Source organism: Oncorhynchus clarkii, chromosome 12 (assembly GCF_045791955.1).
Source record: "Oncorhynchus clarkii lewisi isolate Uvic-CL-2024 chromosome 12, UVic_Ocla_1.0, whole genome shotgun sequence".
NCBI lineage: Eukaryota > Metazoa > Chordata > Actinopteri > Salmoniformes > Salmonidae > Oncorhynchus > Oncorhynchus clarkii.
Window position 1 is genome coordinate 18,651,293 of NC_092158.1, and position 24,483 is coordinate 18,675,775.

Consider the following 24,483-nt stretch of genomic DNA (forward strand, 5'->3'; position numbering starts at 1 on the left):
GCAGCTTTCTCTGGAACCCCCACAATTAGAAATTCAAAATACATATGGAAACTATCACAACCGAACCAAATACTGAAATTATCACTACTATTCTCACTTCAGCATTAACGGACAATGAGAAACAAAAGACATGATCAAGTCAATGTGTTTATTAGAATTCCATTACTTGAAGTTGGAAAAAATGTGGTACTGTGTCTAAACACACAAAATCAAAGTGATTCACAATTATGTCAACAAATGGAAAGAAAACAAAGATAAATGGATAACTGGTTTATGACTTGGTGAAGGAAACAGTTGAGTTCCACACAACAGCCTGTGACATGATCCCTTCAAGTGTTTTCTGACTGTAGGAGTGGTGAAACTAAGAGGAGTATATGTATACTATGTACAGAGAGTGGGAATGACAGGGAGTGTTGACTGGCTCCCAATGGGACCGATGGCAGCCAGGAAGGGGTGTCGGTCCAAAGTAGCATGAGCAACAACAACATTCTAGAATGGCACCAAGACACTCATTTTAGAACAGACTAAATAAATCCCTGAACAGAAATTCTAACTCATGAGTCGCTCAAAATACTCTCAAATAGCTCCATGTCCACGTCCCTCTTCACGTGACCACAGATCTTAACTAGATAGATGAAAGCAACACTGTAGAAATGCCACCTATTCTAACCTACTGGAAGATTCCACCATATTATTTTCACCTACCAGCTGGTATATACAGAAGTGTGGCAACTGAACAAAGGAGAGGAAAATATTTGAGTGTTTCAAAGGAGAGGAAAATATTTGAGTGTTTCAAAGGAGAGGAAAATATTTGAGTGTTTCAAAGGAGAGGAAAATATTTGAGTGTTTCGGGACACATGTAGAACTGCATTCAGCGGACGATACTCCTGACAGGTCCTTCGCTAAAATCTTACTGAAACTCTCCTGCAGACGCCCCTATTGTTCAGTGGTTACAGTAACAGCAGATGGTAGCAGTGGTCAAATGGTGGATTCATTCTCAAGGTTGGACTCAATTAAAATCTCACTTCAGTCAAATGAGGAATTAAAACATAAATTGTCTGAAATTAGATAGTTCTTACGCCAACCCTGTTTCTTCTGGCTTTAACCGGTCTCTTTCCACCCAACCCGACCAAAACCAACGGTTTACATCCGTGATATGAAAACATACAATTGAGTCGTACATAATGTCCAACATCACTAAAACATCCTATGATCACACCTAGTTTAACTGATACCATGGTCCACGACTGACAACAGCACAACCAAAATACAACATTTGATACTCAAACCAATACAAAAGAAACAGACAGACGGAGCACTTTTTTTTACCAAGGGAACACTAGACTTCAAATGCATGAGGCTTCCATTCTTACCAAGCCTTCCGTTCTACTCCAGATATTCATTCAGACATGTTTACAATGAAAGACGAAGGGGAATATATACACGTACATAAGCATACATGAGCTACAAGTTTCCCAAGGACTACTCCCCCAAACCCCTACTGAGAGGTGACTCTTCAGTTACCAGTCAGATGACAAAACTCCCCTGCGTTTCTGCACAACGTCAGTTAAAGGGGAGGTATCCATCTTATGTGCCTGCCTTTCCCCTCTAAGACTGAAACACTTTCTTTAAAACAAGATGAACGGTAGTGGTAGCTAACTATCTAAACCAAAGGACTAGAATATATAATGGCCATGACATTACAGAATGTCTCTCAGTATTCATTCAGGTTATTTAGCTACTTCAGTCATGACGGACATGGCTGCCACGGGTTTGACTATTCCTGCCTAAACACTTAATGTGTGTGTGTGTGAGAGACAGAGGTGTAGGAATGGAGAGGCTACATGAAGATGGTTTTGGATAAGGGCTGTGGTAGGGTTTGCATGTGGTTGGGAATGGATGTGTGATTGGTTCTGAGCTCTTCTCTTGGTTGGTGGGTTTTGTTCCTGCTTTATGCCTCCAACTCGAAGCCCAGGCCAACCTTGTGACCGCCGGTGTTGAAGTTCTTCCCATCGATCAGGGCTGACAGAGTCACCTTCACACCTACACGCACAGAGGAGAATAATATTACTGGAGGTGTTAAACACTACAGCTAGACCTAACATGACAGTGGTGCTTAGATCATAACCTTCTCTGTTGTGATTGTTACTCACCTGGCCTGAGGCTCTGGGTGTAACCGACTCCAATCAGGCTGGCGTTATTCACTTTGGCCTGCAGGGGGAGACAGAGACAGCCAGAGAATGTGTGTTAGTCTGTAAAGCTGGCTGAAGTCCCGCCAGGGTAAAGCGTGTAAATGGAAGTGTGTGTTACTCACAGACAGGGAAGCATCTTTGTCTAGAGCGTATTTGGCTGCGATGCCGAAGCGTGTGTTGTTGCTGCCGGCCGTCCAGGCCAGAGTGACTGCCGTCTCCAGCTGGTCATCCACCTTCTGGTAGATAGAACCCCCAAATTCAGTCCCATCGTTACTGAGAGAGGAGAGAGAGAGCAGTTAACAGACATGCCCAACTCAACCCCAAGGTCATACTCCTAGACACCTTTTGGTGGGTGGAACCCTCTTAATTCTGTTCCGTCATTACTGAAAGAGAGGGAAGGTAACACAGAAACTCCTTCCTACTCTAACCTCCATACCATTACTGCTGAAAGACACGGGGCAACTGCAGCCACGGTTCCCAAAACTTTACCATCTAACACATTCCACATTTCTGATGACTCACTCAAAAACAAAACCAGTGTTTCTAGGCAAGATCCACTGTATTGAGATACTCACACGTTGGTGTGGAGCTGGAAGTCTCCAGCCTTGTATCCCAGGGCGAAGTTGTTCTGGGCCAGTTTGGACTTGGCCGTGTCAAAGGCCATCTGGTACCCGGCCAGCCAGCCCTCATAGCCCACCACTGCGGCTGCGTGGATGATGGGACCCTCGAAGTCGACGTCACAGCCCACATTAAGGAAGTCACGCTTGTAGCCAGTCTTCAGCTTGCCACTCTTCTTACTGAGGACAGATGGAGAGGAGACAAAATTAGACACCCAACAAATAACCTTTCATATCTGACCCTTCACACTCCAAAAAAAGAAAGGCGATAACATATTTCATTAATAAATCCTAAATCATTTCATATTTTTTTGTCAAAAGGAATAACGTGGTATGTCATTAACAGTTTGATGTCCCTCTCTCACCCAGTGTTTGGTACGAAGGATGTGTCCAGAGCCAGCTTGAGACCTTGAGCCAGCTGGTCCTCCACAGTGACCTCTGTAGCCAGAGTGTTGTCGGTGTTCCACTTCTGGTTAAAGCTCAGGCCCAGCTCCTTCATCTTGTACTTTGTCTCCAGGTTACCAGCTGCCTTCCCTGTGTCTGTGTTACTGGAACCTGATGTGTTGAACTCCTGAGGGGGAGAGAAGAGGAAAATGTATGAGGCAAGAGATGGTAGAGAGAGAGTTGGTCAAATAGTTTAAAGTGAGTGAGTGAGATCTAGAAAAGCAGATTTTTGAAAAGGGAAGTGTTTTGCTTACAGCAAAAGAGGACACCCTGTATGATTAATGAACTATGTAAGGAGAAACACAGAAAACAGATTACAGGTAATAGAGCATGAAAAGGTTCACCAGGAAAATAAAGGTCAAGAAAGTGAGGGATGCAAGGTAAGGAGGGTGGATAGGTGGGTGGGAGGAAGTATAGACAGAAACACTATATATACACAAAAGTATGTGGATACCCTTTCAAATTAGTGGATTCGGCCATTTCAGACACACCAGTTGCATCCCTCACTTCGAGCACACAGACATGCAATCTCCATAGACAAAAATTGTCAAGAGAATTACCTTACTGAAGAGCTCAGTTACTTTCAACATGTCATCATCATAGGATGCCACCTTTCCAACAAGCCAGTTTGTCAGATTACTGCCCTAATAGAGCTGCCCCGGTCAAATAAGTGCTGTTAATGTGAGGTGGAAACATCTATGCGCAACAACAGCTCAGCCGCGAAGTGGTAGGCCACACAAGCTCACAGAACAGGACCGCAGAGTGCTGAAGAGCGTAGGATGCAAAAATAGTGTGTCCTCGGTTGCAACACTCACTACAGAGTTCCAAACTGCCTCTGGAAGCAACAGTAGCACAATAACTGTTCGTCGAGAGCATCATGAAACGGGTTTCCATGGCCGAGCAGCCGCACACAAGCCTAAGATCACCATGCCCAATGACAAGCATCGTCTGGAGTCTCTCGCCCCCCCAGTCACTGGCAGCAGAGAACTGGAAGGAAAGGCGGCCAAAGGGGGTGTTGGCTTTGGGGATGACCAGTGAGATATACCTGCTGGAGCACGTGCTACGGGTGGGTGTTGTTATCGTGACCAGTAAGCTGAGATAAGGCGGGGCTTTACCTAGCATAGACTTGTAGATGACCTGGAGCCAGTGGGTCTGGCGACGAATATGTAGCAAGGACCAGCCGACTAGAGCATGCAGGTTGCAGTGGTGGGTGGTATAAGGCACGTCGGGAACAAAACGGATGGCACTGATAGACTACATCCAGTTTGCTGAGTAGAGTATTGGAAGTTATTTGTAGATGACGTCGACGAAGTCGAGGATTTACTAGGGTAAGTTTGGCGGCGTTTGTTGCGAAATAGAACGCCGATTCTAGATTTGATTTTGGAATGGAGATGTTTGATATGAGTCTGGAAGGAGAGTTTACAGTCTAGCCAGACACCTAGGTATTTGGAGTTGTCCACGTATTCTAGGTCAGAACCGTCCAGAGTAGTGATGCTAGTCGTGCGGGCAGCGAACGGATGAAAAGCATGCATTTGGTTTTGCTAGCGTTTAAGAGCAGTTGGAGGCCACGGAAGGAGTGTTGTATGGCATTGAAGCTTGTTTGGAGGTTAGTTAACACAGTGTCCAAAGAAGGGCCAGAAGTATACAGAATGGTGTCGTCTGTGTAGAGGTGGATCAGGGAATCACAATCAGCAAGAGCGACATCGTTGATATATACAGAGAAAATAGTTGGCCCGAGAATTGAACCCTGTGGCACTCCCATAGAGACTGCCAGAGGTCCGGACAACAGGCCCTCCGATTTGACACACTGAACTCTGTATGCGAAGTAGTTGGTGAACCAGGCAAGGCAGTCATTTGAGAAACCAAGGCTATCGAGTATGCCGATAAGAATATGGTGATTGACAGAGTCGAAGGCCTCGGCCAGGTCGATGAAGACGGCTGCACAGTACTGTTTTCTATCGATGGCGGTTATGATATTGTTTACTACCTTGAGTGTGGCTGAGGTGCACCCATGACCAGTTCGGAAACCGGATTGCACAGCGGAGAAGGTATGGTGGGATTCGAAATGGTCAGTGATATGTTTATTAACTTGGAATTCGAAGACTTTAGATAGGCAGGCAGGCAGGCAGGATGGATACAGGTCTATAACAGTTTGGGTCTACAGTGTCACCCCCTTTGAAGAGGGGGATGACCGCGGCAGCTTTCCAATCTTTAGGGATCTCGGACGATACGAAAGAGGTTGAACAGACTGGCAATAGGGGTTGCAACAATGGCGGCGGATCATTTTAGAAAGAGAGGGTCCAGATTGTCTAGCCCAGCTGTTTTGTTCGGGTCCAGGTTTTGCAGCTCTTTCAGAACATCTGCGATCTGGATTTGGGTGAAGGAGAAGCTGGGGAGGCTCAGGCAAGTAGCTGCGGGGGGTGCGGAGCTGTTGGCTGGGGTTTGGCTAGTCAGGAGGAAAGCATGGCCAGCCGTAGATATATGCTTATTGAAATTTTCCATTATCATGGATTTATCGTCGCTGAACAGTTGCATTTTGCGGGGACTGTTCGATGCTATTGCAGTCCGCCACAGGATGTTTTCGTGCTGGTCAAGGGCAGTCAGGTCTGGAGTGAACCAAAGGCTCGCCACCATTGGACTCTGGAACAGTGGAAATGCATTCTCTGGAGTGATGACTCATGCTTCACCATCTGGCAGTCCAACGGACAAATCTGTGTTTGGCAGATGCCAGGAGAACGCTACCTGCCCCAATGCATAGTCCCAACTGTAAAATTTGGTGGTGGAGGAGGAATAATGGTCTGGGGCTGTTTTTTCATGGTTCGGGCTAGGCCCCTTAGTTCCAGTGAAGGGAAACCTTAACACTACAGCATACAATGACATTCTAGAATATTCTGTGCTTCCAACTTTTTGGCAACAGTTTGGGGAAGGCCCTTCCCTGTTTCAGCATGACAATGCTCCCGTGCACAAAGTGAGGTCCATAAAGAAATAATTTGTCGAGACCAGTGTAGAAAAACTTGACTGGCCTGCAGAGCCCTCACCTCAACCCCATCAAACACCTTTGGGATGAATTGGAACGCCGTCTGCGAGCCAGGCCTAATCACCCAACATCAGTGCCCGACCTCACTAATGCTCGTAGCTGAATGGAAGCAAGTCCCCGCAGCAATGTTCCAACATCTAGTGGAAAGCCTTCCCAGAAGAGTGGAGGCAGCAAAGGGGGGACCAACTCCATATTAATGCCCATGATTTTGGAATGAGATGTTCGACAAGCAGGTGTCCACATACTTTTGTTCATGTAGTGTAGGTGCAGCAAAGCAGTGAATGGCAGTCAGTGGTTGAAGCTGGACAAAGAAATGGATGACAAAATGAAATTAGTTGAAGAGACAAGAATTAAAACCTTGACACCAGTCAATCCAGATGGACAAAGAAATGGATGTGAAATACATGTAAATTAGTTGGACAGAATTAAAATAGTCACTGGACAGTGATGTAGATGCAAACAGACTAACAGTACCATCTGCTGGACACAAGGATGCTAAAACAAGACTTAACAGTGAAATCAGACAGTCTGTCGATGCATCTTCCAGCACGTATCATGTTGTACATACATAGAGACATCAGCACACTGTGGGAGAGAGTCTTACCATCTAAAATAGAGCGCAGTCCAGGAGGCAGGGGGAAGCAGGGGGACAGAGCAGGGGTTAGGATAAGCAGATGGAGTCAAACAGGCCCCACACACAATCTTAAACACAAGCTGCCTCTCACACACAAAGGCCTGTCATATCTCTTTATCCTGAAGCATAAAGCCAAGCAGAGCCAGCAACATCACCTAGCAACCTGTGAACCTTAGAGCACAGAATTACAAACCGTTAGAAGGGTCGTTATTACAGTACCATAGAGAGACAAGGGTTATTTATAAAATTACAGTCACAGAATCACAATCTACTTTTTCCTCAAAGAAAGAAAAATGTTCTACTAAGATGTTCTACTAAGCAAGAAGGAATGTTAATGACTGATTAACATTAACAGAGAGAGAAAGAGCAGCCGAGGAAGCGCAGCTGGTACAGTGGAGGGGGGAGAGAGAGAGAAAGAGCAGCCGAGGAAGCGCAGCTGGTACAGTGGAGGGGGGAGAGAGAGAAAGAGCAGCCGAGGAAGCGCAGGTGGTACAGTGGAGGGGAGAGAGAGAGAAAGAGCAGCCGAGGAAGCGCAGCTGGTACAGTGGAGGGGGGAGAGAGAGAGAAAGAGCAGCCGAGGAAGCGCAGGTGGTACAGTGGAGGGGGGAGAGAGAGAAAGAGCAGCCGAGGAAGCGCAGCTGGTACAGTGGAGGGGGGAGAGAGAGAAAGAGCAGCCGAGGAAGCGCAGCTGGTACAGTGGAGGGGGGAGAGAGAGAAAGAGCAGCCGAGGAAGCGCAGCTGGTACAGTGGAGGGGGGAGAGAGAAAGAGCAGCCGAGGAAGCGCAGGTGGTACAGTGGAGGGGGGAGAGAGAGAGCCGAAAGAGCAGCCGAGGAAGCGCAGGTGGTACAGTGGAGGGGGGAGAGAGAGAAAGAGCAGCCGAGGAAGCGCAGCTGGTACAGTGGAGGGGGGAGAGAGAAAGAGCAGCCGAGAGCAGCCGAGGAAGCGCAGCTGGTACAGTGGAGGGGGGAGAGAGAAAAGAGCAGCCGAGGAAGCGCAGCTGGTACAGTGGAGGGGGGAGAGAGAGAAAGAGCAGCCGAGGAAGCGCAGCTGGTACAGTGGAGGGGGGAGAGAGAGAAAGAGCAGCCGAGGAAGCGCAGCTGGTACAGTGGAGGGGGAGAGAGAGAAAGAGCAGCCGAGGAAGCGCAGGTGGTACAGTGGAGGGGGGAGAGAGAGAAAGAGCAGCCGAGGAAGCGCAGGTGGTACAGTGGAGGGGGGAGAGAGAGAAAGAGCAGCCGAGGAAGCGCAGCTGGTACAGTGGAGGGGGGAGAGAGAGAAAGAGCAGCCGAGGAAGCGCAGCTGGTACAGTGGAGGGGAGAGAGAGAAAGAGCAGCCGAGGAAGCGCAGGTGGTACAGTGGAGGGGGGAGAGAGAGAAAGCAGCAGGAAGCGCAGACAGTGGAAGCAGCCGAGGAAGCGCAGCTGGTACAGTGGAGGGGGGAGAGAGAAAGAGCAGCCGAGGAAGCGCAGGTGGTACAGTGGAGGGGGGAGAGAGAAAAGAGCAGCCGAGGAAGCGCAGGTGGTACAGTGGAGGGGGGAGAGAGAAAGCCGAGAGCAGCCGAGGAAGCGCAGCTGGTACAGTGGAGGGGGGAGAGAGAAAGAGCAGCCGAGGAAGCGCAGGTGGTACAGTGGAGGGGGGAGAGAGAGAGCAGCCGAGAGCAGCCGAGGAAGCGCAGGTGGTACAGTGGAGGGGGGAGAGAGAAAGAGCAGCCGAGGAAGCGCAGCTGGTACAGTGGAGGGGGGAGAGAGAAAGAGCAGCCGAGGAAGCGCAGCTGGTACAGTGGAGGGGGGAGAGAGAGAGAGCAGCCGAGGAAGCGCAGCCAGAGGAAGCGCAGCCGAGGAAGCGCAGGTGGTACAGTGGAGGGGGGAGAGAGAAAGAGCAGCCGAGGAAGCGCAGCTGGTACAGTGGAGGGGGGAGAGAGAAAGAGCAGCCGAGGAAGCGCAGCTGGTACAGTGGAGGGGGGAGAGAGAAAGAGCAGCCGAGGAAGCGCAGGTGGTACAGTGGAGGGGGGAGAGAGAAAGAGCAGCCGAGGAAGCGCAGCTGGTACAGTGGAGGGGGGAGAGAGAAAGAGCAGCCGAGGAAGCGCAGCTGGTACAGTGGAGGGGGGAGAGAGAGAAAGAGCAGCCGAGGAAGCGCAGCTGGTACAGTGGAGGGGGGAGAGAGAGAAAGAGCAGCCGAGGAAGCGCAGGTGGTACAGTGGAGGGGGGAGAGAGAGCAAGAGCAGCCGAGGAAGCGCAGGAAGCGCAGCTGGTACAGTGGAGGGGGGAGAGAGAAAGAGCAGCCGAGGAAGCGCAGCTGGTACAGTGGAGGGGGGAGAGAGAGCAGCCGAGGAAGCGCAGCCGAGGAAGCGCAGGAAGCGCAGGTACAGTGGAGGGGGGAGAGAGAAAGAGCAGCCGAGGAAGCGCAGGTGGTACAGTGGAGGGGAGAGAGAGAAAGAGCAGCCGAGGAAGCGCAGGTGGTACAGTGGAGGGGGGAGAGAGAGAAAGAGCAGCCGAGGAAGCGCAGCTGGTACAGTGGAGGGGAGAGAGAGAAAGAGCAGCCGAGGAAGCGCCGGTGGTACAGTGGCGGGGGGAGAGAGAGAAAGAGCAGCCGAGGAAGCGCAGGTGGTACAGTGGAGGGGGGAGAGAGAAAGAGCAGCCGAGGAAGCGCAGCTGGTACAGTGGAGGGGAGAGAGAGAAAGAGCAGCCGAGGAAGCGCAGGTGGTACAGTGGAGGGGGGAGAGAGAGAGAGCAGCCGAGGAAGCGCAGCTGGTACAGTGGAGGGGAGAGAGAGAAAGAGCAGCCGAGGAAGCGCAGGTGGTACAGTGGAGGGGGGAGAGAGAGAAAGAGCAGCCGAGGAAGCGCAGCTGGTACAGGTGGTACAGTGGAGGGGAGAGAGAGAAAGAGCAGCCGAGGAAGCGCAGGTGGTACAGTGGAGGGGAGAGAGAGAAAGAGCAGCCGAGGAAGCGCAGGTGGTACAGTGGAGGGGGGAGAGAGAGAAAGAGCAGCCGAGGAAGCGCAGCTGGTACAGTGGAGGGGGGAGAGAGAGAAAGAGCAGCCGAGGAAGCGCAGCTGGTACAGTGGAGGGGAGAGAGAGAGAAAGAGCAGCCGAGGAAGCGCAGCTGGTACAGTGGAGGGGGGAGAGAGAGAAAGAGCAGCCGAGGAAGCGCAGCTGGTACAGTGGAGGGGAGAGAGAGAGAAAGAGCAGCCGAGGAAGCGCAGCTGGTACAGTGGAGGGGGGAGAGAGAAAGAGCAGCCGAGGAAGCGCAGCTGGTACAGTGGAGGGGAGAGAGAGAAAGAGCAGCCGAGGAAGCGCAGCTGGTACAGTGGAGGGGAGAGAGAGAAAGAGCAGCCGAGGAAGCGCAGCTGGTACAGTGGAGGGGGGAGAGAGAGAAAGAGCAGCCGAGGAAGCGCAGCTGGTACAGTGGAGGGGAGAGAGAGAAAGAGCAGCCGAGGAAGCGCAGCTGGTACAGTGGAGGGGGGAGAGAGAGAAAGAGCAGCCGAGGAAGCGCAGGTGGTACAGTGGAGGGGGGAGAGAGAAAGAGCAGCCGAGGAAGCGCAGGTGGTACAGTGGAGGGGGGAGAGAGAAAGAGCAGCCGAGGAAGCGCAGCTGGTACAGTGGAGGGGGGAGAGAGAAAGAGCAGCCGAGGAAGCGCAGCTGGTACAGTGGAGGGGAGAGAGAGAGAAAGAGCAGCCGAGGAAGCGCAGCTGGTACAGTGGAGGGGGGAGAGAGAAAGAGCAGCCGAGGAAGCGCAGGTGGTACAGTGGAGGGGAGAGAGAGAAAGAGCAGCCGAGGAAGCGCAGCTGGTACAGTGGAGGGGGGAGAGAGAGAAAGAGCAGCCGAGGAAGCGCAGCTGGTACAGTGGAGGGGAGAGAGAGAAAGAGCAGCCGAGGAAGCGCAGGTGGTACAGTGGAGGGGGGAGAGAGAGAAAGAGCAGCCGAGGAAGCGCAGGTGGTACAGTGGAGGGGGGAGAGAGAAAGAGCAGCCGAGGAAGCGCAGCTGGTACAGTGGAGGGGAGAGAGAGAAAGAGCAGCCGAGGAAGCGCAGGTGGTACAGTGGAGGGGGGAGAGAGAGAAAGAGCAGCCGAGGAAGCGCAGGTGGTACAGTGGAGGGGAGAGAGAGAAAGAGCAGCCGAGGAAGCGCAGGTGGTACAGTGGAGGGGAGAGAGAGAAAGAGCAGCCGAGGAAGCGCAGGTGGTACAGTGGAGGGGAGAGAGAGAAAGAGCAGCCGAGGAAGCGCAGGTGGTACAGTGGAGGGGGGAGAGAGAGAAAGAGCAGCCGAGGAAGCGCAGCTGGTACAGTGGAGGGGGGAGAGAGAGAAAGAGCAGCCGAGGAAGCGCAGCTGGTACAGTGGAGGGGAGAGAGAGAGAAAGAGCAGCCGAGGAAGCGCAGCTGGTACAGTGGAGGGGGGAGAGAGAGAAAGAGCAGCCGAGGAAGCGCAGCTGGTACAGTGGAGGGGAGAGAGAGAGAAAGAGCAGCCGAGGAAGCGCAGCTGGTACAGTGGAGGGGGGAGAGAGAAAGAGCAGCCGAGGAAGCGCAGCTGGTACAGTGGAGGGGAGAGAGAGAAAGAGCAGCCGAGGAAGCGCAGCTGGTACAGTGGAGGGGAGAGAGAGAAAGAGCAGCCGAGGAAGCGCAGCTGGTACAGTGGAGGGGGGAGAGAGAGAAAGAGCAGCCGAGGAAGCGCAGCTGGTACAGTGGAGGGGAGAGAGAGAAAGAGCAGCCGAGGAAGCGCAGGTGGTACAGTGGAGGGGGGAGAGAGAGAAAGAGCAGCCGAGGAAGCGCAGCTGGTACAGTGGAGGGGGGAGAGAGAAAGAGCAGCCGAGGAAGCGCAGGTGGTACAGTGGAGGGGGGAGAGAGAAAGAGCAGCCGAGGAAGCGCAGCTGGTACAGTGGAGGGGGGAGAGAGAGAAAGAGCAGCCGAGGAAGCGCAGCTGGTACAGTGGAGGGGGGAGAGAGAAAGAGCAGCCGAGGAAGCGCAGGTGGTACAGTGGAGGGGGGAGAGAGAGAAAGAGCAGCCGAGGAAGCGCAGCTGGTACAGTGGAGGGGGGAGAGAGAGAAAGAGCAGCCGAGGAAGCGCAGGTGGTACAGTGGAGGGGGGAGAGAGAGAAAGAGCAGCCGAGGAAGCGCAGGTGGTACAGTGGAGGGGAGAGAGAGAAAGAGCAGCCGAGGAAGCGCAGCTGGTACAGTGGAGGGGGGAGAGAGAGAAAGAGCAGCCGAGGAAGCGCAGCTGGTACAGTGGAGGGGGGAGAGAGAGAGAAGTGGAAAAGTGAGGACAGAAACAGAAGACTCACCACTCCACTCTGAGACTTGGTCTTCAAGTCCAGCTTCACGATGCCGAAGCCTTGAGGGTTAAATAAGAGGTTGACGAGCTAAGTGTATACTTGAGCAGACTTGAAGAACAATGACAATTTGTTTATGATGTGTTGAGTTACATCATGGTTTGCATTTAGGGATGTGCATCTTTCCCTTTCAAGACGTTTCGATTCGTATCCAGATACATGGGCTCCAACACGATACAGGAACGATATGCTTCAGTTTGAATCGATTCGGTGCCATTTCAGCTCCATGCGATTCGATGCACTAACATATGCTGCATAAACCCAGTTACCTCACATTGGTAACATTACTTTAAGGGTCCATAATAAACCAATTATATAAGGCATTTATACATTGGGTATTCCCCATGTATTAACTCGCTACTCAAACAATAATAAACCATTTACTAACCAATAGTAAAGCATTTTTGCAGTCCCTAATCTAGAGTGAGTGCAATTTAAACTACTAAGTTTTGAGTGACCAGTATAACTTCTCACAAAAAGATGGGCATGCCAATTGTAGACATTCTTGCTGTACCTGGTAAAAGAACAATTATACAACACAGGATGTTTAAGTAAACTCAGCAAAAAAAGAAACGTCCCTTTTTCAGGACCCTGTCTTTCAAAGATATTTGGATTTTTACGAATTAACTTCACAAATCTTCATTGTAAAGGGTTTAGACTCTGTTTCCAATGCTTGTTCAATGACCCATAAACAATTAATGAACATGTACCTGCGGAACGGTCGCTAAGACACTAACAGCGTACAGACGGTAGACAATTAAGGTCACAGTTATGAAAACTTAGGACACTAAAAGAGGCCTTTCTACTGACTCTGAAAAACACCAAAAGAAAGATGCCCAGGATCCCTGCAGATGTGGCCAGGGCAATAAATAGCTATGTCCGTACTATGAGACGTCTAAGACAGCGCTACAGGGAGACAGGACGGACAGCTGATCGTCCTCGCAGTGGCAGACCCCGTGTAGCAACACTTGCACGGGATCGGTACATCACACCAGTGGGACAGGTACAGGATGGCAACAACAACTGCCCGAATTACACCAGGAACGCACAATCCCTCCATCAATGCTCAGACTGTCTGCAATAGGCTGAGTCAGGCTGGACTGAGGGCTTGTAGGTCTGTCTGTAAAGCAGGTCCTCACCAGACATCAGCGGCAAAAACGTCACCTATGGGCACAAACCCACCGTCGCTGGACCAGACAGGACTGGCAAAAAGTACTCTTCACTGACGAGTCATGGTTTTATCTCACCAGGGGTGATGGTCGGATTCGCGTTTATCGTCGAAGGAATTAGCGTTACACCGAGGCCTGTACTCTGGAGCGGGATCGATTTGGAGGTGGAGGTCCGTCAAGGACTGGGAGGCGTGTCACAGCATCATCAGACTGAGCTTGTTATTGCAGGCAATCTCAACGCTGTGCGTTACAGGGAAGACATCCTCCTCCCTCATGTGGTACCCTTCCTGCAGGCTCATCCTGACATGACCCTCCAGCATGACAATGCCACCAGCCATACTGCTCGTTCAGTGCGTGATTTCCTGCAAGACAGGAATGTCAGTGTTCTGCCATGGCCAGCGAAGAGCCCAGTTCTCAATCCCATTGAGCACCTCTAGGACCTGTTGGATCGGAGGGTGAGGGCTAGGGCCATTCCCCCCAGAAATGTCTGGGAACTTGCAAGTGCCTTGGTGGAAGAGTGGGGTAACATCTCACAGCAGGAACTGGCAAATCTGGTGCAGTCCATGAGGAGACTGCTGTACTTAATGCAGCTGGTGTCCACACCAGATACTGATTGTTGCATTTGATTTTGACCCCCCCTTTGTTCAGGGACACATTATTCAATTTCTGTTCGTCACATGTCTGTGGAACTTGTTCAGTTTATGTCTCGGTTGTTGAATCTTATGTTCATACACATATTAACACGTTAAGTTTGCTGAAAACAAACGCAGTTGACAGTGAGAGGACGTTTCTTTTTTTGCTATATATATAAAAACTGAGTTCACCGTAAATGCATTTGGCTAAGGCGTATGTAAACTTCAACTGTGTACACACACACACACACACACACACAGTTGAAGTCAGAAGTTTACAAACACCTTAGCCAAATACATTTAAACTCAGTTTTTCACAATTCCTGACATTTAATCCCTTAGGTCAGACATTTAAGTCTTAGGATCACCACGTTATTTTAAAAATGTGACATGTCAGAATAATAGTAGAGAGCTTTTATTTCTTTCATCACATTCCCAGTGGGTCAGAAGTTTACATACACTCAATTAGTATTTGGTAGCATTGCCTTCAAATTGTTTAACTTGGGTTAAACATTTCGGGTAGCCTTCCACAAGTGAATTTTGGCCCATTCCTCCTGACAGAGCTGATGTAACCGAGTCAGGTTTGTAGGCCTCCTTGCTCGCACACACTTTTTCAGTTCTGCCCACAAATGTTTAATAGGATTGAGGTCAGGGCTTTGTGATGGCCACTCCAATACCTTCACTTTGTTGTCCTTAAGCCATTTTGTATGCTTGGGGTCATTGTCCATTTGGAAAGCCCATTTGTGACCAAGCTTTAACTTCCTGAATGATGTCTTCAAATGTTGCTTCAATATATCCACATCATTTTCCAGCCTCATGATGGCATCTATTTTGTGAAGTGCACCAGTCCCTCCTGCAGCAAAGCACCCCCACAACATGATGCTGCCACCCCCCACAACATGATGCTGCCACCCCCCTTGCTTCACGGTTGGGATGGTGTTCTTCGGCCTGCAAGCATCCCCCCTTTTCCTCCAAACATAACGATGGTCATTATGGCCAAACAGTTCTATTTTTGTTTCATCAGACCAGAGGACATTTCTCCAAAAAGTACGATATTTGTCCACATGTGCAGTTGCAAACCGTAGCCTGGCTTTTTTATAGCGGTTTTGGAGCAGTGGTTTCTTCCTTGCTGAGCGGCCTTTCAGGTTATGTCGATATAGGACTTGTTTTACTGTGGATATAGATACTTTTGTACCCGTTTCCTCCAGAATCTTCACAAGGTCCATTGCTGTTGTTCTGGGATTGATTTGCACTTTTCGCACCAAAGTACGTTCATCTCTAGGAGACAGAACTCGTCTCCTTCCTGAGCGGTATGGTGGCTGCGTGGTCCCATGGTGTTTATACTTGCGTACTATTGTTTGTACATATGAAAGTGGTATCTTCAGGCATTTGGAAATTGCTCCCAAGGATGAACCAGACATGTGGAGGTCTACAATATTTTTTTCTGAGGTCTTGGCTGATTTCTTTTGATTTTCCCATGATGTCAAGCAAAGAGGCACTGAGTTTGAAGGTAGGCCTTGAAATACATCCACAGGTACACCTTCAATTGACTCAAATTATGTAATTTAGTCTATCAGAAGCTTCTAAAGCCATGACATAATTTCTGGAACTTTCCAAACTGTTTAAAGGCACAGCCAACTTACTGTATGTAAACTTCTTACCCACTGGATACAGTGAATTATAAGTGAAATAATCTGTCTGTAAACAACTGTTGGAAAAATGACTTGTCATGCACAAAGTAGATGTCCTAACCGACATGCCAAAACTATAGTTTGTTAACAAGAATTTGTGGAGTAGTTTTAATGACTCCAACCTAAGTGTATGTAAACTTCCTACTTCAACTGTGTGTGTGTGTGTGTGTATATACATACATATACACACATACACATGTGTAAATAACTAGCTTACTAACATTGACAAATGTGTGAGTAATAAATAAATTGAGAGCAACTGGATTGTAAATACATTATAAATGGTTCATTATGGACCATTCAAATAGTGTTCACCCATTCTAAATTATAATCTGCTGCTGATGGAGCTCATAAGACCCCTGAGCGCAATCTGTCTGAGCTAACTTCTGTGGGTATGTGTAAATGATGCTTGTCTATGAAGGTATGTCTATGAAGTCGGTCTATGAAGGTATGTATATGAAGTCGGTCTATGAAGTCGGTCTATGAAGGTATGTCTATGAAGTCGGTCTATGAAGGTATGTCTATGAAGTCATGTCTATGAAGTCATGTCTATGAAGGTATGTCTATGAAGGTATGTCTATGAAGGTATGTCTATGAAGGTATGTCTATGAAGGTATGTCTATGAAGGTATGTCTATGAAGGTATGTCTATGAAGGTATGTCTATGAAGGTATGTCTATGAAGGTATGTCTATGAAGTCGGTCTATGAAGGTATGTCTATGAAGTCGGTCTATGAAGGTGTCTATGAAGTCGGTCTATGAAGGTATGTCTATGAAGTCGGTCTATGAAGGTATGTCTATGAAGTCGGTCTATGAAGGTATGTCTATGAAGTCGGTCTATGAAGGTATGTCTATGAAGTCGGTCTATGAAGGTATGTCTATGAAGGTATGTCTATGAAGTACAGTGCCTTTTAGACATTTTTCCTAATTTATTTATTTTTAAACCGGAAATATCACATTTACTTAAGTATTCAGACCTTTTAGTCCGTATTTGTTGAAGCATCTTTGGCAGCGATTACAGCCTCGAGTCTCCTTGGTTATGACCCTACAAGTTTGGAACACCTGGATTTGGGGAGTTTCTCCCATACTTCTCTGCAGATCCTCAAACTCTGTCAGGTTGGAAGGGGAGCGTCGCTGCACAGGTATTTTCAGGTCTCTCCAGAGATGTTCGATCGGGTTCAAGTCCAGGCTCTGGCTGGGCCACTCAATGACATTCAGAGACTTGTCCCGAAGCCACTCCTGCGTTGTCTTGGCTGTGTGCTTAGGGACGTTGTCCTGTTGGAAGGTAAACCTTTGCTCCAGAGCAGGTTTTAATCATGGATCTCTCTGTTCTTTGCTCCATTCAGCTTTCCCTCGATCCTGACTAGTCTCCCAGTCCCTGTCGCTGAAAAACATTCCCACAGCATGATGCTGCCACCACCATGCTTCACTGTAGGGATGGTGCCAGGTTTCATCCAGATGTGATGCTTTGCTTTCAGGCCAAATAGTTCAATATTGGTTTCATCAGACAAGAGAATCTTGTTTCTCACAAGTCCTTTAGGTGCCTTTTGGCAAACTCCAAGCGGACTGTCATGTGCCTTTTACTGAGGAGTGGCTTCCATCTAGCCACTCTACCATAAAGGCCTGATTGGTGGAGTACTGCAGAGACGGGAGGACCTTCCAGAAGGACTACCATCTCCACAGAGGAACTATGGAGCTCTATCAGAGTGACCATTGGGTTCTTGGTCACCTCCCTGACCAAAGCCCTTCTCCCCCGATTGCTCAGTTTGACCGGGCGGCCAGCTCTAGGAAAAGTCTTAGTGGTTCCAAACTTCTTCCATTTAAGAATGATGGAGGCCACTGTGTTCTTGGGGACCTTAAAAAAAAATTCGTACCCTTCCCCAGATCTGTGCCGAGACACAATCCTGTCTTGGTGCGCTACGGACAATTAATTCGACCTCATTGCTTGGTTTTTCCTCTGACATGCACTGTCAACTGTGGGACATTATATAGACAGGTGTGTGCCTTTCCAAATTATGTCCAATCAATTGAATTTACCACAGGTGAACTCCAATCAAGTTGTAGAAACATCAAGGATGATCAATGGAAACAGGATGCACCTGAGCTCAATTTCGAGTCTCATTGCAAAGGGTCTGAATACTTATTTAAATAAGGTCTCTGTTTTTATTTTTTATACATTTGCAAACATTTCTAAAAACCTGTTTTTGTTTTGTCATTATGGGGCACTACATTTTTTAAATTTAACTAGGCAAGTCAGTTAAGAATAAATTCTTATTTACAATGACGGCCTAGGAACAGTATTGTGTGTAGATTGATGAAGAAAATAACTAATTTAATCAATTTTAGTACAAGGCTGTAACGTAACAAAATGTGGAAAAAGTCAAGGGGTCTGAATACTTTCCGAATGTAGTGTAGGTCCATCTCATTATCTTATTCAAATGTTAGGCAATGTTGGAATGATTTAACTGTTTTGCTTACTTTGTGTATTATAATTAGCTTGTGTGCTTTTCTTGACGAGGAGCAGATACTATATAATGTTACCTCTCTCCTACCTGGGCTCGTACCAGGAACACATCGACAACAGTCACCCTCGAAGCAGCGTTACCCATGCAGAGCAAGGGGAACAACCACTCCAAGTCTCAGAGCGAGTGCCGTTTGAAATGCTATTAGCGCGCACCCCGCTAACTAGCTAGCCATTTCACATTGGTTACACCAATCTCGAGAGTTGATAGGCTTGAAGTCATAAACAGCGCAATGCTTGAAGCACAGCAAAAAGCTGCTGGCAAAACGCATGAAAGTGCTGATTGAATTAATGCTTACAAGCCTGCTGGTGCCTACCATCGCTCAGTCAGACTGCTCTATCAAATCATAGACTTAATTATAACATAATAACACACAGAAATACGAGCCTTAGGTCATTAATATAGTCGAATCCAGAAACTATCATCTAGAAAACAAACCGTTTATTCTTTCAGTGAAAAACGGAACCGTTCAGTATTTTATCTAACGGGTGGCATCCCTAAGTCTAAATATTCCTTTTACATTGCACAACCTTAAATGTTGTCATAATTACGTAAAATTCTGGCAAATTAGTTCGCAACGAGCCAGGCGGGCCAAACTGTTGCATATACCCTGACTCTGCGTGCAATGAACGCAAGAGAAGTGACACAATTTCACCTGGTTAATATTGCCTGCTAACCTGGATTTATTTTAGCTAAATATGCAGGTTTAAAAATATATACTTCTGTGTATTGATTTTAAGAAAGGCTTCAATGTTATGTTTATGGTTAAGTACACGTTGGAGCAACGACAGTCCTTTTTCGCGAATGCGCACCGCATTGATTATATGCAACGCAGGACACGCTAGATAAACTAGTAATATCATCAACCATGTGTAGTTATAACTAGTGATTATGATTGATTGATTGTTTTTTATAAGATAAGTTTAATGCTAGCTAGCAACTTACTTTGGAATCTTACTGCATTCGCGTAACAGGCAGGCTCCTCGTGAGGCAGGTGGTTAGAGCATTAGACTACTGTAAGGTTGCAAGATTGAATCCCCGAGCTGACAAGGTAAACATCTGTCATTCTGCCCCTGAACAAGGCAGTTAACCCACTGTACCTAGGCCGTCATTGAAAATAAGAATGTGTTCTTAACTGACTTGCCTAGTTAAATAAAGGTGTAAAAAAAAAAAAAAAAAATGCAGATTTCTGATTGTTATGAAAACTTGAAATCGGCCCTAATTAATCGGCCATTCCGATTAAGCTGAAAGGAAAGCTCTGCTGTTGGCACAGTTTTATGTACTGTAGTACCTAACAGTTTATGGCCACCGTTTGTCAGTGTTATAGTGCAATGAATGTATTGTTTCGTGTTGTGGCTTTGCTGGCATGCATCTAAAATGTTTTGAGTTTGTCCCACCAAGATTTACATGCTAATATCGCCACTGCTCTGTATATAAAAAAAAATACCATATTACACTATTACACTAATTGCAAAACTAACAAAATTATTGCTGTTGGTGAACCTGAATAATCAAAATAAAATCTATTGTAGCAGGTAGAGCCTATAGCCAGATGAGAGTTGTCTCCAGCAGCTTACTTTTTGTCTGGTAAAATACATTTGTCAACAATGCATAGATAATAACCTAGAAAATTACATTGGTTGTCAGTTAACTAATAAAACCTTATATTGCGCTAGTCATTTGGGGATATAATTCTGCTGAAGGTGCCGGACACCGTATCTAGTTTGACTAGGCTACTGATAGTCCCTGGGATCGTTCAGCAGGTAAAAGGACTTGAAGAGCAATGACTGTCAACGCAGTTACATGCTTAGTTCCACACTGAAGGAGAAGACGCATCAGGTGTTACAAAAAAATATATATTTTCAGAAGGTAGAAAGTAAGCACAAAGAGTGAATTAGTGATTCATAACGTTTGAATATATTTTCTGACCAATGCAGCTGCATCAAACATTTTAAAACAGGGATCAAGGCATATTGGTGAATCCTTACATCTGCTTTGCTTTCTAACAGTCCATAACCTCGCCAGCCAAGTGCAACTTAAAATTTTTATGTATCACATTGGCTGATTCCCAGGTGACTTTGGTGTATCAAATTCTAGCACGACCAGACTATAAACAGTAACTTTATCTGTTATTTCATGCTTCAGCTAACTCCTCTGACTGTCATTCATTGTCATGTGTGGAATTGTGGCTTCTCCTTGGTAAGCTAACTGTTCAGGTGTGCAAATGGTTTTACTATTTAGTGACCTACCATAGCCCTTGCTGAAGATAGTTAGTAACTCACCATAGCCCTTGCTGAAGATAGTTAGTAACTCACCATAGCCCTTGCTGAAGATAGTTAGTAACTCACCATAGCCCTTGCTGAAGATAGTTAGTAACTCACCATAGCCCTTGCTGAAGATAGTTAGTAACTCACCATAGCCCTTGCTGAAGATGTCCTTGGCAGCCTTGCCCAGGTCTGAGTATGAAGGAGGAACAGCCATTGTACCTGGAGAGGAGGAGACAAGTCAGGAAGGTCAACCCATGCAAGCCATATACAGATGCGGCCAAATATATTGGCTCCCATGCCAATATATTCCCCATTTCTTCTAAAATAAGTTGGGGGGGAAAATGGCCTCCTTACCTTGCTAATCGATTTAACATTGCAGAACCATTTTTATTTTTGTAAACTTAAGTTAACAATTAGATTTTCGAAAATAAAGACAAATGGCATGGACAAAGTTATTGGCAACCCATAGCTGGTACTTGGTTGCACAGCCATTGGCCAAAAGAACTGCCAACAAATGTTTATTGTAGCCATCAATGACCTTGCTGCACTTTTCTACTGGCAATTTGTCCCACTTTTTAGCAGCAAACTGCTCTAATTCTTCTATGTTTGAGGGGAGCCCTCCAAGTGCTGTTTTCAGCTCTCGTCATAGGTTATGGGTGTGATTCAGATCTAGATCATCGCTGGCCGCTCCAGAACAGTCTAGTGATACTTCTTGAACCATTTCAGGGTGCTTTTGCTGTATTTTTGGGGTTGTTGACTTGCTGGAAGACCCACAACCATCAACAGAGACACTGTTTTTGGACACTGGGTTGAACATTACACTCCAAAACACAATGATAATCTGCTGATTTTTATGTCTTGCACACATTCAATGCCCCCAGTATCAGAGGCAGCAAAGCAACCCAACAGCATTACCAAACCGCCCCACATTTGATTTTAGGGAGGGTGTTCTTTTCTTTGAATGCTTTATTTAGTCGTTGGTAAACATGAGACCCCACTGCCGAAGGAGACACAAGAAAGCCTAATTGAACTTCTCAAAAACTCCCCTAAACAAGCCTAAATCCTGGGGAAATGTTCTGTGGACCAATGCTCTTTGGCAATACAGATCAGCACTGTGTTTACTGACAACCAAATTAAGCAGTCAATGAAAAGGACACCCTCCAACAATCAAAGACGGGGAGGATTGATAATGCTGTGGGGTTTCCTTGCTGCCTCTGGTACTGCCTTGAACGTGCAAAAGGCATCATGAAATCAGAAGATTATTATGTGTTTTGTAGTCCAATGTTGGACCGACCCAGTGTCCAAAAACGGGGTCTTCATTGAATGTTGTGGGTCTTCTTCCAGCTGGACAGCAACACCAAACACAAATCAAAAAGCACCCTGGAATGGATCAATAAGAGATGTTTAAGAAAAGTGCAAGGCTGCCAATATATTTGGCCATAACTATGTCCCACTGCAATACTTGACTCAGTGTGTGATGTTCTAGAACGTTGCATACAGCTGACATGATACCTTCAGGACTGATTTGGAAGTTGTCACTAGAAATCTCAGGACTCTCCATTTTGCAAAGCAGTCCAGAAGGACTGCAGTGTGCCAGTGACTATTCTGCAGCATGACTTTCCTGCAGCAGACATTTTTTTCCTAGTGAATCATCAGTGTAGTATAGATGCCCTGTCACATATCCTTGGCAACCAGAGTGCTGGGAGGCTGGGTACCTAGGTCATGTGACTGGTTTCCCAGTGAGTGAGCTCAGCTGGAGAACAGATTGTTTCTTCTGGCAGGAAGCTAGCTAGGCCGACACCAGCATCACACCCAGGCCACACACACAGCACTGGATTAGCCTATAGCTTTGATTGACCTACATAACCGTAATGAGATGCTTTTACATGCCATTCTAGGCAAGTTTCCAAACCTATCATCTCAAGGATAAACTGAAGTCAGAGGTGGCATGTATATTCTTGACTGGGGACAACAGGAGCTTGCAGAACAGGCTGCAGTATTTACAAATCTAGGCCCTTGTGCTTTGACAGGACTGGGCATAGGCACATATTGTAACAATATTTGCAGTTATCACAATACCAAACATATAGATAGTTGATTTTTACTTAGAATTTTATTTTCAGGTGGATTTTGAGTTACCTTGATCTGTCACAAAGCCAAAATATATGTCAGGTTAGTAATTTTTTAAATATTGTTTTTATTTAACCAGGTAAATTGACAGAACACACAGGGTGGGGGGGATGAATGAGCCAATTGTAGATAACTAGCTAGATGCATCTAATAATGAATACATTTTTTTTTTAAAGTTTAATGTTATGTCATCCTTCCAACCAGCTAACAGTAAGGCACTGGTTAATTCACTTGGCTGATTATCTTCTAATTTCAGCACGCAACGACAGCTACGCAACTTAGTTTAGCAAGATAGACTCAACCAGAAAAATGTGTGTTCATCTTGAAGGTGAGGGTCATAGCTATCAGTTACCAAGGTGACGGTCCTCCTGTAAATGAACGCCACCAGCACAAATGAAAGTACCTAGATGGCTCGCTAGTTTATATATTTCCACAGCTACATTTTCATTTTTCTATTGTTTGCAAGACGAGTGGCGGGCGAACATATTTTGTGCACTGTCTATTTCTGACAAAGGACTGTAGATGGGACCGTTTAAGAGAGTCAGTTGTGGTGGTTAGCCAGGCTAGTCAAACTGGTTAACATTAGCCAGCTGAAATGTTGGCTAGCGTAGATAACGTTACAGCTGCATGGTGCATTGGGGATGACTGGAATCAGTAAGAGTAAATATGCCAACAACGACAAAAAATATCATATATAAAAAGTTAAGTCCTTAATTTGATAAATATTGCAACTAGTTAGCCTCGTTAGCTAGTTAACTAACAGTAGCTAATAGTGGAAAAATCAAGGTACACGCCCCTTATTTCTTTAAAAAAACCAACTGTTAATCCTTTAAAACGTTAAAATAACGTTAAATAGTTTCATCTCGTTAATTGCAACACAACTCTACCTGGGATTATACAGCACAACATTATGTAATATTTTCTAGCTAAAAGGTTAGCATGTTAACCACATTAGCTAAAACAGATGGACATTAGAATAGGCCCTTGTAGCTAGCTACCTAACATTAGCTAGTTGCTCAGTTGGTGCAGTGGCTAACCTTGGACAACCGCGCTAACTAGTGTAGTGACATTTACTGTCAATGATTCATTCATGCGATGAATGGCATTATTAAAAAAAAAATCAAAAAACATTAATGTTTTATATTAGCTACATCAACAGTTAAATGTTCATAGCTACCGATTTTATGATGTGAAGCAAGGAGAGATGGATATCTGCAAAGCGTCTGGTCCTTTTTCACCCTGTCAAAGCTAGCATCTGCCGGCCTGGCAAAGATAGGGCACAGTGAAGGATACACAGGGAGCATGCGCAATTCACAGGGGCGACTGTTTGAACGACTGCAGAAATATGCAATTTACCTGCCGGTACATAATCCACATTTCTTCAATTAATTCCAGCATTTTCTAAAACAGTAGTAGTTTCAATTATTGTATTTATATTAGTCGAAGTGCATCTGAAATGTCAGCAATTTACAGCCTTTTTTACTGCTTACAGTTTGAAACATCATTATATTCGGACGAAAATTGATTTTTTTTGTGCCAAATAATAAGATGAGAAAGATAAATCATCATCACTGTAGCCCCCCTATGAGCAAAATACGTCGAAAATACGTTGAAAAAACGTTGAAAATAGTATTGTGCTCACTGGGATAGGAAATGGGGAATGTAATGCTTACAAAGGGCCCAATGGCTGTGTTAGGGTCAAAAGTATAATTTGTGTGAGGGCCACAGTGGTGAAAAACACAATTGCTGTTGTCATTTACACCTGCACTTTAGGCCAGTGGCCACCCTGATAAGGTTTACAGCAGGATATTTGGAGAGGCAGCATTGGGAGCTATTT

The 24,483-nt window shown here is 46.7% G+C and overlaps 1 protein-coding gene across 1 annotated transcript; it reads right to left on the reverse strand.

Annotated features, from left to right (window-relative positions):
* Window positions 1–134: 134 nt before the first annotated feature.
* Window positions 135–23,912, reverse strand: LOC139422832 (voltage-dependent anion-selective channel protein 2-like). The gene is made up of 8 exons (XM_071174226.1): window positions 23,824–23,912; window positions 20,664–20,735; window positions 12,190–12,239; window positions 3,175–3,380; window positions 2,768–2,989; window positions 2,315–2,465; window positions 2,154–2,211; window positions 135–2,043 (listed from the first exon to the last, which is right to left on the reverse strand). The coding sequence occupies exons 2-8, from the start codon at window positions 20,728–20,730 to the stop codon at window positions 1,952–1,954; spliced, it is 846 nt and encodes a 281-aa protein (XP_071030327.1). The 5' UTR covers window positions 20,731–20,735; window positions 23,824–23,912; the 3' UTR covers window positions 135–1,951.
* Between the last annotated feature and the right edge of the window lie 571 nt (window positions 23,913–24,483).

Excerpts from the sequence above, each read along its gene's own strand:
- LOC139422832 (XM_071174226.1), bottom strand. The coding sequence starts at position 20,730 with ATGGCTGTTCCTCCTTCATACTCAGACCTGGGCAAGGCTGCCAAGGAC. Across the intron at positions 3,381-12,189 it reads CCAAGTCTCAGAGTGGAGTG|GAGTTCAACACATCAGGTTC; the intron begins GTGAGTCTTCTG and ends TCTCCCCCTCAG. Across the intron at positions 2,466-2,767 it reads TTCCAGCTCCACACCAACGT|TAACGATGGGACTGAATTTG; the intron begins GTGAGTATCTCA and ends CTCCTCTCTCAG.